The sequence below is a fragment of the Convolutriloba macropyga genome, chromosome 5 (assembly GCF_964194025.1).
Source record: "Convolutriloba macropyga chromosome 5, txConMacr16.3, whole genome shotgun sequence".
Taxonomy (NCBI): Eukaryota; Metazoa; Xenacoelomorpha; order Acoela; family Convolutidae; genus Convolutriloba; species Convolutriloba macropyga.
This window is the reverse complement of record NC_134472.1, coordinates 14,930,870-14,947,108: the sequence shown is the minus strand read 5'-3', so window position 1 is coordinate 14,947,108 and position 16,239 is coordinate 14,930,870. Positions and strand designations below refer to the sequence as shown.

At 38.1% G+C, this 16,239-nt stretch overlaps 2 protein-coding genes across 2 annotated transcripts in view; one reads left to right on the top strand and one right to left on the bottom strand.

Annotated features, from left to right (window-relative positions):
• The window catches only part of LOC142339158 (transitional endoplasmic reticulum ATPase-like), a 622,037-nt gene that overhangs the window by 225,198 nt on the left and 380,600 nt on the right, over window positions 1-16,239 (top strand). The window lies entirely within an intron of this gene.
• Window positions 1-16,239, bottom strand: part of LOC142340279 (glycerol-3-phosphate phosphatase-like) — a 34,370-nt gene that overhangs the window by 937 nt on the left and 17,194 nt on the right. The window contains exon 2 of the mRNA XM_075390853.1: window positions 2,372-3,145. Coding sequence (XP_075246968.1) covers window positions 2,372-3,145 — 774 coding nt within the window. The remainder of the gene's footprint in view (window positions 1-2,371; window positions 3,146-16,239) is intronic.

Sequence of the window (16,239 nt, the reverse complement as noted above, 5' to 3'; positions counted from 1 at the left end):
TTTGCTGCAAGGTGCCAGTATATATGTCGCAAAATCAGTCCAAAGTTTTTCAAATAGTTTGTTCTCCATAGAGTACGTGCTATTGATTCCTTGGTTTTGAGGCTTCATTTGCTTTGCAGTTGGTTTTTTTTTGTTTTGTTTTCGTGTCTTTTGTAAGACCGTCTGTCTCTGTTCAGGCAAAATTCAGAATTGCTTCGACTACCGATAGCAATTCCACAACTGTAATAACGAAATTATTTTTTTGCTTGGTCAGCATGTTAAAATTTCCATATTTTACAAGAAGTGGAGGCAGTTTTAATTTTGAAAAAAATTTTCTCTGCAGCCCATTTTATAAGCCAGTTCTGTTATAACAAAGGCTCCAGAGAAAAGCTAAAAACTCTAGTTTCGGATAGAAAACAACTTTGATCCAAAAAATTTTTAATTGTTATAATTTCGTATACGGTGACAATACAGAGACCTTTTAATCGTGAACACTATTGTTTCAAAAAATAAATATAACTTTCGGCCGCGAAAACATTTCATTGAAATCCTATTTTTTTCTTGCTCTTGAGAGCGGTAACAACTTTTATGGGTTGCAGATTTATATGAAAATGTCTGTTATTCGCAGATAAAGTCAAGCAGTTAATTTTTTTAATCTAAAGATCTCCATACTTGCATACTGTATCAGAAATTTTTCCTATTCATGAAAGAAAAAAAACCTACACGCTTTTTAGAGTATCAGACAAAACAAAACTTCCTATGTGAAACAGATATCGTGCGCATAGGAAGTGCACGATATCTGTCCGAAATTTCAGATTTTACAAGAACGCTAAAGTGAGTTTGCACGTCATGTTCTGACCTAATACCCGGGTTAAGGCCGAAAATTTAAATACTCGGAACTTGCGAGTTTCTTGCAAAAGATGATTAACTTGCAAGAGTTTGCAAAGCTAATTATTAATTTGCAATAACTTGCAAGTCGAACTGCTAAATTGTATTTTTTAAGTTCGTTCCAATCGAGCTCAACTCATTATGTCATTTACCGTAGAAAACGCAATCGAGTTGTTTGTCAGTTTGGATAAAATAAAACAATGCAACCTAATTAGATAAAATGGTTTTTTTCAGTAGCTTTTTTTTCAGTTAATAAATAGTAGATCACAATTATATTCTTCTCGGCTGTTTTTATAAGTTTTTCCTAATAATTTTTACCTTTCTTGGAGTTTTATACATAAATTTTTTGTCCTCCGTTTTATACCTTTTTCCATGGATTCAGATACACTTTTCCAGAGTCTATGTTATTTTCCTTTAAATCTCGGTTTACATTCTATTGTTTTTTGCTTCAATTTTGGCAAAATGGTTTTTTTAACAACTGTTGTTCTAAGATCTCATGTATGAGCATTTGTTTTAAGTCACATTTTTAACTTTAAAGAACACTGGGAGTTAGATGGCTAACTTTCAAGAGCCTTGGATATCGAAAGGTTAACTTCGAAGAGATTGTAATTTTGATGCGTTATCTTGTAAGAACTTGTAATTCGAATAGTCAGCTTGAAAGAACTTGTCATTTGAATGGTTAACTTGTAAAAGCTTACAATTTTTTAGGAAAAACTTGCAAGGCGAGGCATCGTCTTGTAAGAAACCTGCAATTTCTTACAGCTTAACTATTCGAACCGGATAGTATTTTCAATAGTCTTGTTAACATTGACGCGAATGATCAAAAAGATTCTCACAACTCTAAAGCCAGCTCCAGGCACAAAATTTTTGGACTTTCTTTTTCAAAATTTAAATAAATCACTTCAGAATTGTACTGAGTTCTATGAAAGACCTTTTCACTGGTAACAAACTATCTCTACATTGTACAATGTTCAGTTATAAAAGGCTGACCAAACAGACAAAAACTAGGGTACCATATATTTTAAGCCAACGTTGTTGGATCAAATTAAGATTCGTTTCTGTGATGTCCTTTAAAAATCCGCTAATATCAAATTCAGCCCCAGAATGGCATGGTTGTATGTAAGTGTTTTAATATAAACAAGCAAGCCTCACTGATAATGTTTGCTTATATTATTATCACAATGGCAGTTACTGTTGTTCTAAAAATCAGTACGAAACTGCTAATTTATCAAACTGTTTTCAGATTGTTTAATCAAAAAACGAGTTATCAGCGCATCGTTCGTTGAGCTCACTACTGCATACAGCTGAAAATCTAAAATGAATGCATACACAAAACAATGGGATTTAAAATATTGCTAAATTATCATGCAATGACATTTGATAAACGTTAAGTTATACCGTCAAGGTTATACGTTCCAGCTTTAGCTGTGAAATAATAATTAAGATTCAGAGGTACTAGTTAAATCAATAATTGGTAGCTTTTCAATAAAAATTATTTACAGACCGGAATCAGTGCGTCATTTAAAGACTTGGATACAAAACTCGGTACAGATTTAGAATCCCCACGAGATACAACTTCTTCAACGTGGTACAGTTTATGATTACCAGTTTCAACCAATAAACTTGCAATTGGATTCGGTTTTGCTGAGTTTGCAAACAGGATATCAGTGGACAAAGTATCGCCAACCAGAATTGTTCGTGATAGGTCAATATTTGTACCTCTAAATTCATACTCAACATGTTCCCACATGTTGGGTTCTGGTTTGCCAACGTATGTTGCATCGCGACCTGAGCCGGATTCCACCATTTTGATGATAGAACCGGTTCCACAGTTTACAATTTCAGGATTCGAAGTGGGAAGTCTTGTATCTATGCTAGTTCCAATGAAATCGACATCATCACGCACAAGATAGCAAGCAGCGGCTGTCGCTTTTGCGTAGTTAAAGAACAAATCGGCTCCCACTATAACACAGCCAACTGATGGATCCTTCTTGAAAAACTGCCAATCAGCTATCATGCTTGGCAAGTCAACATCAGAAGCTCCGATCGATTTCATACCCATTTTTGTAAGTTCTTCGCCTAAAGCTGGCATGCCTACGTAGAAAACGGTGGTTTTCGATTGGTCAGCTTTTTGGTTCATGAGTTTGTATGCATAATACGCAGCCGAAGAGCCAGATGTAACAATATTTGCAGGATTTACAGGGCCGAAGCCGAGTTTCCTGAACTTCTCCGCGTATTGACTGCGGGATTTTAATGAATTGTTTGTGATGAACAATACCTATGACCAAATAAAAAAAGTAAACAATTGAAAACGCACAACTTGGCTTAAACGCGAATTATACTCATTGATGAACGATAATGAACCGAGTAACCTCCATTTGCCTTAATTTTTGTTTTTTTATAATAATCCCCTCCCCCCCCCCCCCCCCTAAAAAACAATATTTTGGTTATGTTTTTATATTTAAGATAAATGTTTGGAACACCAGATATTTTAAACAATAAAAATAAAACTACGGGAGACATTTTCTGAAATCCGGGCCGAGGTGTCAACGCCAAGAACCCAAAATTATGTGAGATTGGCCGAGAAATCAATGTATTTAAGTAAGATCTACTCTTGAGGCGTCAAACAGAAGGTATGGCCAATTCTGTGCGTAGATCTTACGTAAATTTGCGTTTCTAAGCGTAGATCGTACAATTTTGCGTTGCATAATTTTGCGTTTCTGAGACTAAATTTTAAGTCATTTTGCTTTTATAAGTGTAAATCTAGTATAATATTGGTTTTCTAAGCATAAATCTTACATTATTCACTTTTAGACTTAGGATCATATAATAATTGAGCACTTCTAAAAGTTGCTTTTCGCATTTTTTTCATGGCTTAGAACTCTGACTGCGAGACTCGCCTTCCTGCCGTCCTGCATGCTTGTCGCCTCTTAAAACACGGTGTTCCAGTACATTAGTTTTATTCACTTCATTGTTATAAATTGGCTGCAAGATCTCGTTTCCAGTTGTGAATTATACATAGTTTTGGCTTCTGTAAGTGTAGATCTTCGATTTATCTCTAAATTTCGAGATCCCAATTCTGCTTTCCTATTAATTTTGCCTATCTAAGCACATCATACATAACTTTGACGTTTCAAAGCGTAGCTGGTAAAAAATATTGTTTTTTCAAAGCGCACATCCTTAACAAGTATGGCGTCTCTAAGAGTGATCCTAGATACACTACTTTTCAGCGTAAATGTTACATATTTTAGCGCTTAATTGAGCAATGACAATAAAAAAGTCATTGGTTAAAAAACCCATACGGATATTGATCCATCGTAAATTCAACACAAAAACTTTTGCATTCTTATTTTTAACATAACGTGTACGTTATGGGCGACCTTAAATATCTTCAGGACTGAATAAATATATATGTGATAAGACAGTTAGTTTGGGGGAGGGTTGGGGGTTTTGGTACGAGGCGGCTAGCTTGTGCCTGCGTGAGGGTTTGGGACGGGAATTGTAAGCGTGGCGTGGGGGAGCAGAGAAGGAAGTAAAAAAAAAACAAAAGTACTATATAGACTCCAATAAAAAAACGAAAGTCAATTTTTTGCAAAATGCAGTCAGTTTAAAAGTCATTCTTAATTCACACTAGGCACACGAATTTTATATGAAAAAAATTGAGACATTTTTTGTAAACAAGTCACGTTTTTTAACAGAACTCATCAATTGGCTATGGAACTCCAAAATTTCACTAAATGCTGTAGTAGTCCTTGATTTTTGTAAAACGACATGAGAGAGGGAGAGTAAGTTCTATAATTTAGGTCAAGTTATTTAAATTAAGATAGGTATTTGAGTTTAGCTTTCTGTTATTAAAGGTTATTGGTTCGAAGGAGCCAGAGAGGTGCTTTGAGTGATATATCTTAAACAAACAAATTAATCAACAAACGCATATTGAGCTGTCGATATATTTAGTTGAATTAGCAAAGTTGTATTTGTGCATCAGGCCAAAGTCGAAGTGAGTGATTTAAGTAAACTAGGGAGCGAAAATTTGAAGTGAACTAGATTCTTTGAACAGAATTGGAAATTCAATTTGAAGCAAACAAATATGCTATTTTGAAGTGACAAAGATAAGGGGGTAGCAGAACTTGGTGCCATGCAAATGTGGGAGTTATATTGAGCGGACGCTTATGAAATTTTAATGTCAGGTACACCTAATGATCCTCTCAGGCTGATATACATTTTGGGACAATCCGACTACCCAACCCCAAGTTATTAGCACCGAAGTTGCGTGATTTGAAGGTTTTCGATATTTTAAGTGGAAATATGAACTTTTAAGTAGGAAATAACTGTATTAACCAGTCGAAACTAGGTTTACGTGTGAATTAATGTACTGAGTATTCTTGGGACGAGTCTAGGAAGCATAATTATGATTTTTAATATGAAAATGCAGTTTTAGCGGAAAAGTGGTTAGCACTTAAATTGACATAGCAATTTCTCAAAAAGTTGAAGTCGGATTGACCTGAAAATTGGGGGATAGACTAATTTGGGTATGAGGAATCCGATTTTGAAGTCGGATATGACCACAGACCAACCCGCACGGAACTAGCGCACGCCGGTGCAGCGGGAAGTAAAATTTAAATCGCTCGTGGAGTATTGGTAGTAGCCTTATGATTTTTGGAGGGTTAGTGTAATTTTTCAAGGGCTTTCGATTGGTGATATTTTCATTCCCAAATTACGACCGGAAGTTGGTGCTTCGGGACGACCCGAGTGCCGAAAACTGGTAATTGGCCTTTTTGAGCCGCCGAATGACTTAGAAATGATAATAGTATGATAACCTGAGACAGTTAGTGACAAAAAATAACCACCCCGGTCAATTTTGACGAACTCGGATTTTTCGGGTTTTGGCACGCACGACTCCTTAAAAAAGTTCAAATTGCAAACGACTCGCAACGGCTAATCGGTAGGTCACAAAACTTGGCAGGCAAGTTGGTGTCACCCTATAGTTACTAGAAAACTTTACCCGAAGACGTTTTGATTACTACTCAGCGAGATATTAAGTTGTGAAATTTGGGGTCATCCGGGAGATCGATGAAAAGTGTGCGCATTCATTGCTCGTGTTCTAGTGGGAGTTAGGCCGTAAAATTTTGTGAGTAGGTGCAACTACGAGAGAACTTTCCGTTACAATAGTTAGTTTTCAACTTTATCCCTCAATTTGGTCGGATGACCTTTGGATGACCTCTAGAGGTCACACTTTTGAGCTTTTAGGAATATTACTTTTCGGCGGTTTTTAACTGGGGAATTGCATGAAATAGTTTCAAGATTGGAAATTACAATTGCTCTTAGTTCTTGGGGCTGAGTTTAGTTGTTTATTCAACACGTGATTTTTGACAGGGATTGATTGCAGCTAATTAATTTTATAGCGGAAATAGAGGTATAAGAACTTTTCAGAGCAAAGTTCAATGTTTACTAAGCAAACACTGATTGACATGTCAAGTGCAAATATGAGCTAAAGTGGAGTGGATTTGTTTACATAAGAGTCCAAAAGTCGTGTACTTAAGATAAGGGGAAAGTTGAACAATGGATGGTAGCAGTTGAAGGACAAAGCATAATTTGCTATTGGTTTGTTTGCATAGCAAACAAAGCCCTCCTACAGAATGTAACAGATTTAAAGTTTAATTTGCAATGTTTACTTAAGAGATTAAGGTTTGTTTGCTTAAGATAAGAGCGTTTTGGTTGAGTACAAATTGAAGTGACAGAGGGAGAGAGAGAGAGAGAGAGAGAGAGAGAGAGAGAGGCAGACTTTGGAGATTTTGGGAGAACTTCAGAAGTTTGGTTTCGAACAAGTGAGAGAAGGTAGTTAGTTTAGTGCGACTAAACTTTAAAAGAATTGTAATCGCAAGACCAGTTAGGATACTCTAGCGTTTTTGGTTTACTTCATTTTGGGAAAGTGAACCACGGATATCGTTATTATTATTTTAATTACTGTTAAAATTTGTCTTTGATTTTGTACTTTTCATTGATGTGCAAGTAATTCTCTTACCTTTGTTATCCATATAACTAGGATTGATATTACGAGCTCAATTGTGAATTAACTTATTTCAAGGCAATCTAATTTGCAACAGCATACAAGAGGAAGAGGGGAAATTGCAGAGTAACAAAGTAACGCTTGCTTCACCAATTCAAAACCTTTGGTTTATATTATTTGATCGATCTTCTGGGCGTCAGTGTCCCCTCACTGTTGAGCCAAGTCAAAAATTCAGAAGATGACAGTGGCGCTCCTGGGTGGGCTTCGTTTCTTTGTTACTTTTTGCTGTGGATTATTTTCTGATTAAATTGAGAGCGGGCGTATTTTTCGTAAGTGAAACTGCTGAGAGCACACCGAAAGTTGACTCACATTTGCGATTTGAGTTACCGATAGTTTGATTATGTTTGGTTATCAGTTGGTGAAGTGTTTTCCCTCACCAGGCTACGAAATTTGGGAAAATTGGCGTGAACATTATTTGAGCACTGGCATGAAGCTGGGATGGACGGAAGAAGAGATGATGAAGTGGTTGCCTACAAAGTTGTGTGGGTGGGCCTTGAATGCAGTAAGTGATTTACCAAGAAGTTATTGGCGGTCGACTCCAGAGAAGCAAGCATGGACACTGACCGAGACGCTGTATCAGTTTGACATACGATTGTTTGACAATCCACTTTTTTATGAGCGAAGCTACAATTTCTTTGTTAGAGGGAAAGCGGGAGATAGGACGGAATTCAGTGAACCCAGTGATACTGCAGATCAGAGAACGCGACATCAGTGTTCTCAAAGGCAGGTGATTGATACACGAAGTAGCACTGGCGTTTCTTTAATTGATCAATTTCGAACAACCTGCCAGAAGTTCTGAAGGGTTTGGCATTGGGTCCAGCTGTGGTGTATCAAGAAAAGGAGCTTTCGGTAAAAATCTCTTTGGAGGCGTGAAAGATTCGAGAATTGCTGAAAGTGGTAGTAGAAGAAGAATTCCAGGTGACGGCGATGAAATGCAAACTGGACCTGAGGTCGATTTTACGGATGAAATTTGTGGTCACACGAATCAGAAAATTTATAGAGCAGCGCTGAGCAAAAATGAAAACAGTAGCTTCAGAAAATTCCGACAGACAAAAAAATTATTGAGCGGAAAGTTGAGTCTTGTGGACCAAACGAGCATCATGCTATCGAAAAGGATTATGTACAGTCGCCCGAGTCTGATGAGCTAAGCAATGAACAGTCGGATGATGACAATTTGTTTGAAGATGTTTTGGATACAGATTTTTTGGATGTAGAGGAATTTGATGTCAACGATGCAAGAACTGAGACAGGTTTTGCCGCGAGTTTGAACTCAGTAGCATGCCACAACGTAACTGCAATAGCGAGGAATTTTGGTGGTTGTGTCAAAGCTAGCAGAGACGATATGTTGGAAGCCTGCGCCTTGATGGAGTTAAAGACAGGAGGTGTGGACCAGAAGTTCTGCAATGCAATACACGTGGCTGACGAGACGCAAATGCGTACAAGTGAGTGCACTGTGGACACTTGGGAGAATTGGACAAGTTCAGGAGGAATTGATCGGCCGTTGGTATCTGAAACACAAAAGGGTCAAAACGATAAGGCAGCAGGTGACCGAACTAATTTTGCAGATTTGGGAAAGGATCTGGAGGCATGGGTGCAATCGCAATTGAATGAAAGTCAGCTTATTGGTTGTGTTTTGGTCAAACCAACAGATGAGCATCAAGGGGAAAATGCTGGAATTGTCAGAACGGGGAAATTTGATCAGAAGTCAATGGCTACAGTGTTGCACAATTGGGATCATGACGATCAACAGCCTAGGAGGGAGGACTATAGCGGGTTTTTGATGGCAGTTGAGCAGAAAGTGGAGAGAAGGATTGCATCACGTTTTACAGAGATTGCAAAGCTGTTGCTGGAAAACCGATCGTTGAGCCGGAAAGAGAGGTGGAGCCGTTTGGAAGCATCAAGACAGCAGTCATGGCAGGATTACAGGAGAAACGGTAGCTCCAGTGGAAGAAGCGATGCACATCCATTCAAGCATCTAAGGAAGAAGGTTTCCATGTACAGGTGAACGAGTGTATGATGAGAGAGACGTTGACAGCTAAGTTATCTAAGCCTTTTTACCCAATTTTTGTCTACATTGTATTAATCTATTTTAACAAGACAAGTTGATCAAGCACTATAACCGTCGAAAGAAAATCTTTTCAAAAAAGTAAGATGATTTGGAGAAATGTGTGGTTCTGGTAGATCTATTTTTAGATTTTTTTTTACTTTAGTGATTTTTGGGTTCCCTGGGGAGGATGTATGTCAGAGGCAATAGAGTTTGGTCAAAAATCAATGTTGATGAAATAGGTAGAATATGTTGAAATGTTGAAATGCTAAAATGTTTTCAAATCTGATGTTATCAAACGCTATTCATATTTTTGTGCAGTTGAGTTATATTAAACCAGAGCTAAAACTAAATGGTTCACTTTCGTAGATCGACTATTGTTGAAATACGTAGGATTAAGTAAATCGGGTCACAAGATAACGGGTTGCAATTATTCGTGAGAATAATAATCTAGGATGGAGGAGTGTAGTAGTCCATGATTTTTGTAAAACGACATGAGAGAGGGAGAGTAAGTTAGATAATTTAGGTCAAGTAATTTAAATTAAGTTAAGTATTTGAGTTTAGCTTTCCGTTATTAAAAGTTATTGGTTCGAAGGAGCCAGAGAGGTGCTTTGAGTGATATATCTTAAACAAACAAATTAATCAACAAACGCATATTGAGCTGTCGATATATTTAGTTGAATTAGCAAAGTTGTATTTGTGCATCAGGCCAAAGTCGAAGTGAGTGATTTAAGTAAACTAGGGAGCGAAAATTTGAAGTGAACTAGATTCTTTGAACAGAATTGGAAATTCAATTTGAAATAAACAAATATGCTATTTTGAAGTGACAAAGATAAGGGGGTAGCAGAACTTGGTGCCATGCAAATGTGGGAGTTATATTGAGCGGACGCTTATGAAATTTTAATGTCAGGTACACCTAATGATCCTCTCAGGCTGATATACATTTTGGGACAATCCGACTACCGAACCCCAAGTTATTAGCACCGGAAGTTGCGTGATTTGAAGGTTTTCGATATTTTAAGTGGAAATATGAACTTTTAAGTAGGAAATAACTGTATTAACCAGTCGAAACTAGGTTTACGTGTGAATTAATGTACTGAGTGTTCTTGGGACGAGTCTAGGAAGCATAATTACGATTTTTAATATGAAAATGCAGTTTTAGCGGAAAAGTAGTTAACACTTAAATTGAAATAGCAATTTCTCAAAAAGTTGAAGTCGGATTGACCTGAAAATTGGGGGATAGACTAATTTGGGTATGAGGAATCCGATTTTGAAGTCGGATATGACCCCAGACCAGCCCGCACAGAACTAGCGCACGCCGGTGCTGCGGGAAAAAAAATTTAAATCGCTCGTGGAGTTTTGGTAGTAGCCTTACAATTTTTGGAGGGTTAGTGTAACTTTTCAAGGGCTTTCGATTGGTGATATTTTCACTCCCAAATTACGACCAGAATCTGGTGCTTCGGGACGACCCGAGTGCCGAAAACTGGCAATTGGCCTTTTTGAGCCGCCGACTGACTTTGAAATGGTAAGACGTGTTGAAGACGTTTTGAACCCGAAGACGTTTTGATTACTACTCAGCGAGATATTAAGTTGTGAAATTTGGGGTCATCCGGGAGATCGATGAAAAGTGTGCGCATTCATTGCTCGTGTTCTAGTGGGAGTTAGGCCGTAAAATTTTGTGAGTAGGTGCAACTACGAGAGAACTTTCCGTTACAATAGTTAGTTTTCAACTTTATCCCTCAATTTGGTCGGATGACCTTTGGATGACCTCTAGAGGTCACACTTTTGAGCTTTTAGGAATATTACTTTTCGGCGGTTTTTAACTGGGGAATTGCATGAAATAGTTTCAAGATTGGAAATTACAATTGCTCTTAGTTCTTGGGGCTGAGTTTAGTTATTTATTCAACACGTGATTTTTGACAGGGATTGATTGCAGCTAATTAATTTTATAGCGGAAATAGAGGTATAAGAACTTTTCAGAGCAACGTTCAATGTTTACTAAGCAAACACTGATTGACATGTCAAGTGCAAATATGAGCTAAAGTGGAGTGGATTTGTTTACATAAGAGTCCAAAAGTCGTGTACTTAAGATAAGGGGAAAGTTGAACAATGGATGGTAGCAGTTGAAGGACAAAGCATAATTTGCTATTGGTTTGTTTGCATAGCAAACAAAGCCCTCCTACAGAATGTAACAGATTTAAAGTTTAATTTGCAATGTTTACTTAAGAGATTAAGGTTTGTTTGCTTAAGATAAGAGCGTTTTGGTTGAGTACAAATTGAAGTGACAGAGGGAGAGAGAGAGAGAGAGAGAGAGAGAGAGAGAGAGAGGCAGACTTTGGAGATTTTGGGAGAACTTCAGAAGTTTGGTTTCGAACAAGTGAGAGAAGGTAGTTAGTTTAGTGCGACTAAACTTTAAAAGAATTGTAATCGCAAGACCAGTTAGGATACTCTAGCGTTTTTGGTTTACTTCATTTTGGGAAAGTGAACCACGGATATCGTTATTATTATTTTAATTACTGTTAAAATTTGTCTTTGATTTTGTACTTTTCATTGATGTGCAAGTAATTCTCTTACCTTTGTTATCCATATAACTAGGATTGATATTACGAGCTCAATTGTGAATTAACTTATTTCAAGGCAATCTAATTTGCAACAGCATACAAGAGGAAGAGGGGAAATTGCAGAGTAACAAAGTAACGCTTGCTTCACCAATTCAAAACCTTTGGTTTATATTATTTGATCGATCTTCTGGGCGTCAGTGTCCCCTCACTGTTGAGCCAAGTCAAAAATTCAGAAGATGACAGTGGCGCTCCTGGGTGGGCTTCGTTTCTTTGTTACTTTTTGCTGTGGATTATTTTCTGATTAAATTGAGAGCGGGCGTATTTTTCGTAAGTGAAACTGCTGAGAGCACACCGAAAGTTGACTCACATTTGCGATTTGAGTTACCGATAGTTTGATTATGTTTGGTTATCAGTTGGTGAAGTGTTTTCCCTCACCAGGCTACGAAATTTGGGAAAATTGGCGTGAACATTATTTGAGCACTGGCATGAAGCTGGGATGGACGGAAGAAGAGATGATGAAGTGGTTGCCTACAAAGATGTGTGGGTGGGCCTTGAATGCAGTAAGTGATTTACCAAGAAGTTATTGGCGGTCGACTCCAGAGAAGCAAGCATGGACACTGACCGAGACGCTGTATCAGTTTGACATACGATTGTTTGACAATCCACTTTTTTATGAGCGAAGCTACAATTTCTTTGTTAGAGGGAAAGCGGGAGATAGGACGGAATTCAGTGAACCCAGTGATACTGCAGATCAGAGAACGCGACATCAGTGTTCTCAAAGGCAGGTGATTGATACACGAAGTAGCACTGGCGTTTCTTTAATTGATCAATTTCGAACAACCTGCCAGAAGTTCTGAAGGGTTTGGCATTGGGTCCAGCTGTGGTGTATCAAGAAAAGGAGCTTTCGGTAAAAATCTCTTTGGAGGCGTGAAAGATTCGAGAATTGCTGAAAGTGGTAGTAGAAGAAGAATTCCAGGTGACGGCGATGAAATGCAAACTGGACCTGAGGTCGATTTTACGGATGAAATTTGTGGTCACACGAATCAGAAAATTTATAGAGCAGCGCTGAGCAAAAATGAAAACAGTAGCTTCAGAAAATTCCGACAGACAAAAAAATTATTGAGCGGAAAGTTGAGTCTTGTGGACCAAACGAGCATCATGCTATCGAAAAGGATTATGTACAGTCGCCCGAGTCTGATGAGCTAAGCAATGAACAGTCGGATGATGACAATTTGTTTGAAGATGTTTTGGATACAGATTTTTTGGATGTAGAGGAATTTGATGTCAACGATGCAAGAACTGAGACAGGTTTTGCCGCGAGTTTGAACTCAGTAGCATGCCACAACGTAACTGCAATAGCGAGGAATTTTGGTGGTTGTGTCAAAGCTAGCAGAGACGATATGTTGGAAGCCTGCGCCTTGATGGAGTTAAAGACAGGAGGTGTGGACCAGAAGTTCTGCAATGCAATACACGTGGCTGACGAGACGCAAATGCGTACAAGTGAGTGCACTGTGGACACTTGGGAGAATTGGACAAGTTCAGGAGGAATTGATCGGCCGTTGGTATCTGAAACACAAAAGGGTCAAAACGATAAGGCAGCAGGTGACCGAACTAATTTTGCAGATTTGGGAAAGGATCTGGAGGCATGGGTGCAATCGCAATTGAATGAAAGTCAGCTTATTGGTTGTGTTTTGGTCAAACCAACAGATGAGCATCAAGGGGAAAATGCTGGAATTGTCAGAACGGGGAAATTTGATCAGAAGTCAATGGCTACAGTGTTGCACAATTGGGATCATGACGATCAACAGCCTAGGAGGGAGGACTCTAGCGGGTTTTTGATGGCAGTTGAGCAGAAAGTGGAGAGAAGGATTGCATCACGTTTTACAGAGATTGCAAAGCTGTTGCTGGAAAACCGATCGTTGAGCCGGAAAGAGAGGTGGAGCCGTTTGGAAGCATCAAGACAGCAGTCATGGCAGGATTACAGGAGAAACGGTAGCTCCAGTGGAAGAAGCGATGCACATCCATTCAAGCATCTAAGGAAGAAGGTTTCCATGTACAGGTGAACGAGTGTATGATGAGAGAGACGTTGACAGCTAAGTTATCTAAGCCTTTTTACCCAATTTTTGTCTACATTGTATTAATCTATTTTAACAAGACAAGTTGATCAAGCACTATAACCGTCGAAAGAAAATCTTTTCAAAAAAGTAAGATGATTTGGAGAAATGTGTGGTTCTGGTAGATCTATTTTTAGATTTTTTTTTACTTTAGTGATTTTTGGGTTCCCTGGGGAGGATGTATGTCAGAGGCAATAGAGTTTGGTCAAAAATCAATGTTGATGAAATAGGTAGAATATGTTGAAATGTTGAAATGCTAAAATGTTTTCAAATCTGATGTTATCAAACGCTATTCATATTTTTGTGCAGTTGAGTTATATTAAACCAGAGCTAAAACTAAATGGTTCACTTTCGTAGATCGACTATTGTTGAAATACGTAGGATTAAGTAAATCGGGTCACAAGATAACGGGTTGCAATTATTCGTGAGAATAATAATCTAGGATGGAGGAGTGTAGTAGTCCATAATTTTTGTAAAACGACATGAGAGAGGGAGAGTAAGTTAGATAATTTAGGTCAAGTAATTTAAATTAAGTTAAGTATTTGAGTTTAGCTTTCCGTTATTAAAAGTTATTGGTTCGAAGGAGCCAGAGAGGTGCTTTGAGTGATATATCTTAAACAAACAAATTAATCAACAAACGCATATTGAGCTGTCGATATATTTAGTTGAATTAGCAAAGTTGTATTTGTGCATCAGGCCAAAGTCGCAGTGAGTGATTTAAGTAAACTAGGGAGCGAAAATTTGAAGTGAACTAGATTCTTTGAACAGAATTGGAAATTCAATTTGAAATAAACAAATATGCTATTTTGAAGTGACAAAGATAAGGGGGTAGCAGAACTTGGTGCCATGCAAATGTGGGAGTTATATTGAGCGGACGCTTATGAAATTTTAATGTCAGGTACACCTAATGATCCTCTCAGGCTGATATACATTTTGGGACAATCCGACTACCGAACCCCAAGTTATTAGCACCGGAAGTTGCGTGATTTGAAGGTTTTCGATATTTTAAGTGGAAATATGAACTTTTAAGTAGGAAATAACTGTATTAACCAGTCGAAACTAGGTTTACGTGTGAATTAATGTACTGAGTGTTCTTGGGACGAGTCTAGGAAGCATAATTACGATTTTTAATATGAAAATGCAGTTTTAGCGGAAAAGTAGTTAACACTTAAATTGAAATAGCAATTTCTCAAAAAGTTGAAGTCGGATTGACCTGAAAATTGGGGGATAGACTAATTTGGGTATGAGGAATCCGATTTTGAAGTCGGATATGACCCCAGACCAGCCCGCACAGAACTAGCGCACGCCGGTGCTGCGGGAAAAAAATTTAAATCGCTCGTGGAGTTTTGGTAGTAGCCTTACAATTATTGGAGGGTTAGTGTAACTTTTCAAGGGCTTTCGATTGGTGATATTTTCACTCCCAAATTACGACCAGAATCTGGTGCTTCGGGACGACCCGAGTGCCGAAAACTGGCAATTGGCCTTTTTGAGCCGCCGACTGACATTGAAATGGTAATAATATGATAACCTGAGACAGTTAGTGACAAAAAATAACCAACCCGGTCAATTTTGACGAACTCGGATTTTTCGGGTTTCGGCACGCACGACTCCTTAAAAAAGTTCAAATTGCAAACGACTCGCAACGGCTAATCGGTAGGTCACAAAACTTGGCAGGCAAGTTGGTGTTACCATATAGTTACTAGAAAACTTTACCCGAAGACGTTTTGATTACTACTCAGCGAGATATTAAGTTGTGAAATTTGGGGTCATCCGGGAGATCGATGAAAAGTGTGCGCATTCATTGCTCGTATTCTAGTGGGAGTTAGGCCGTAAAATTTTGTGAGTAGGTGCAACTATGAGAGAAATTTCCGTTACAATTTTTAGTTTTCAACTTTATCCCTCAATTTGGTCGGGTGACCTTTGGATGCCTCTAGAGGTCACACTTTTGAGCTTTTAGGAATATTACTTTTCGGCGGTTTTTAACTGGGGAATATCATGAAATATTTTCAAGATTGGAAATTACAATTGCTCTTAGTTCTTGGGGTTGAGTTTAGTTATTTATTCAACACGTGATTTTTGACAGGGATTGATTGCAGCTAATTAATTTTATAGCGGAAATAGAGGTATAAGAACTTTTCAGAGCAACGTTCAATGTTTACTAAGCAAACACTGATTGACATGTCAAGTGCAAATATGAGATAAAGTGGAGTGGATTTGCTTACATAAAAGTTCAAAGGTCGTGTACTTAAGATAAGGGGAAAGTTGAACAATGGATGGTAGCAGTTGAAGGACAACGCAGAATTTGCTATTGGTTGGTTTGCATAGCAAACAAAGACTTCCTACAGAATGTAACAGATTTAAAGTGTAATTTGCAATGTTTACTGAAAAGATTAAGGTTTGTTTGCTTAAGATAAGAGCGTTTTTGTTGAGTATAAATTGAAGTGACAGAGAGAGAGAGAGAGAGGCAGACTTTGGAGATTTTGGGAGAACTTCAGAAGTTTGGTTTCGAACAAGCGAGAGAAGGTAGTTGGTTTAGTGCGACTAAACTTTAAGAGAATTGTAATCGCAAGACCAGTTACGATACTG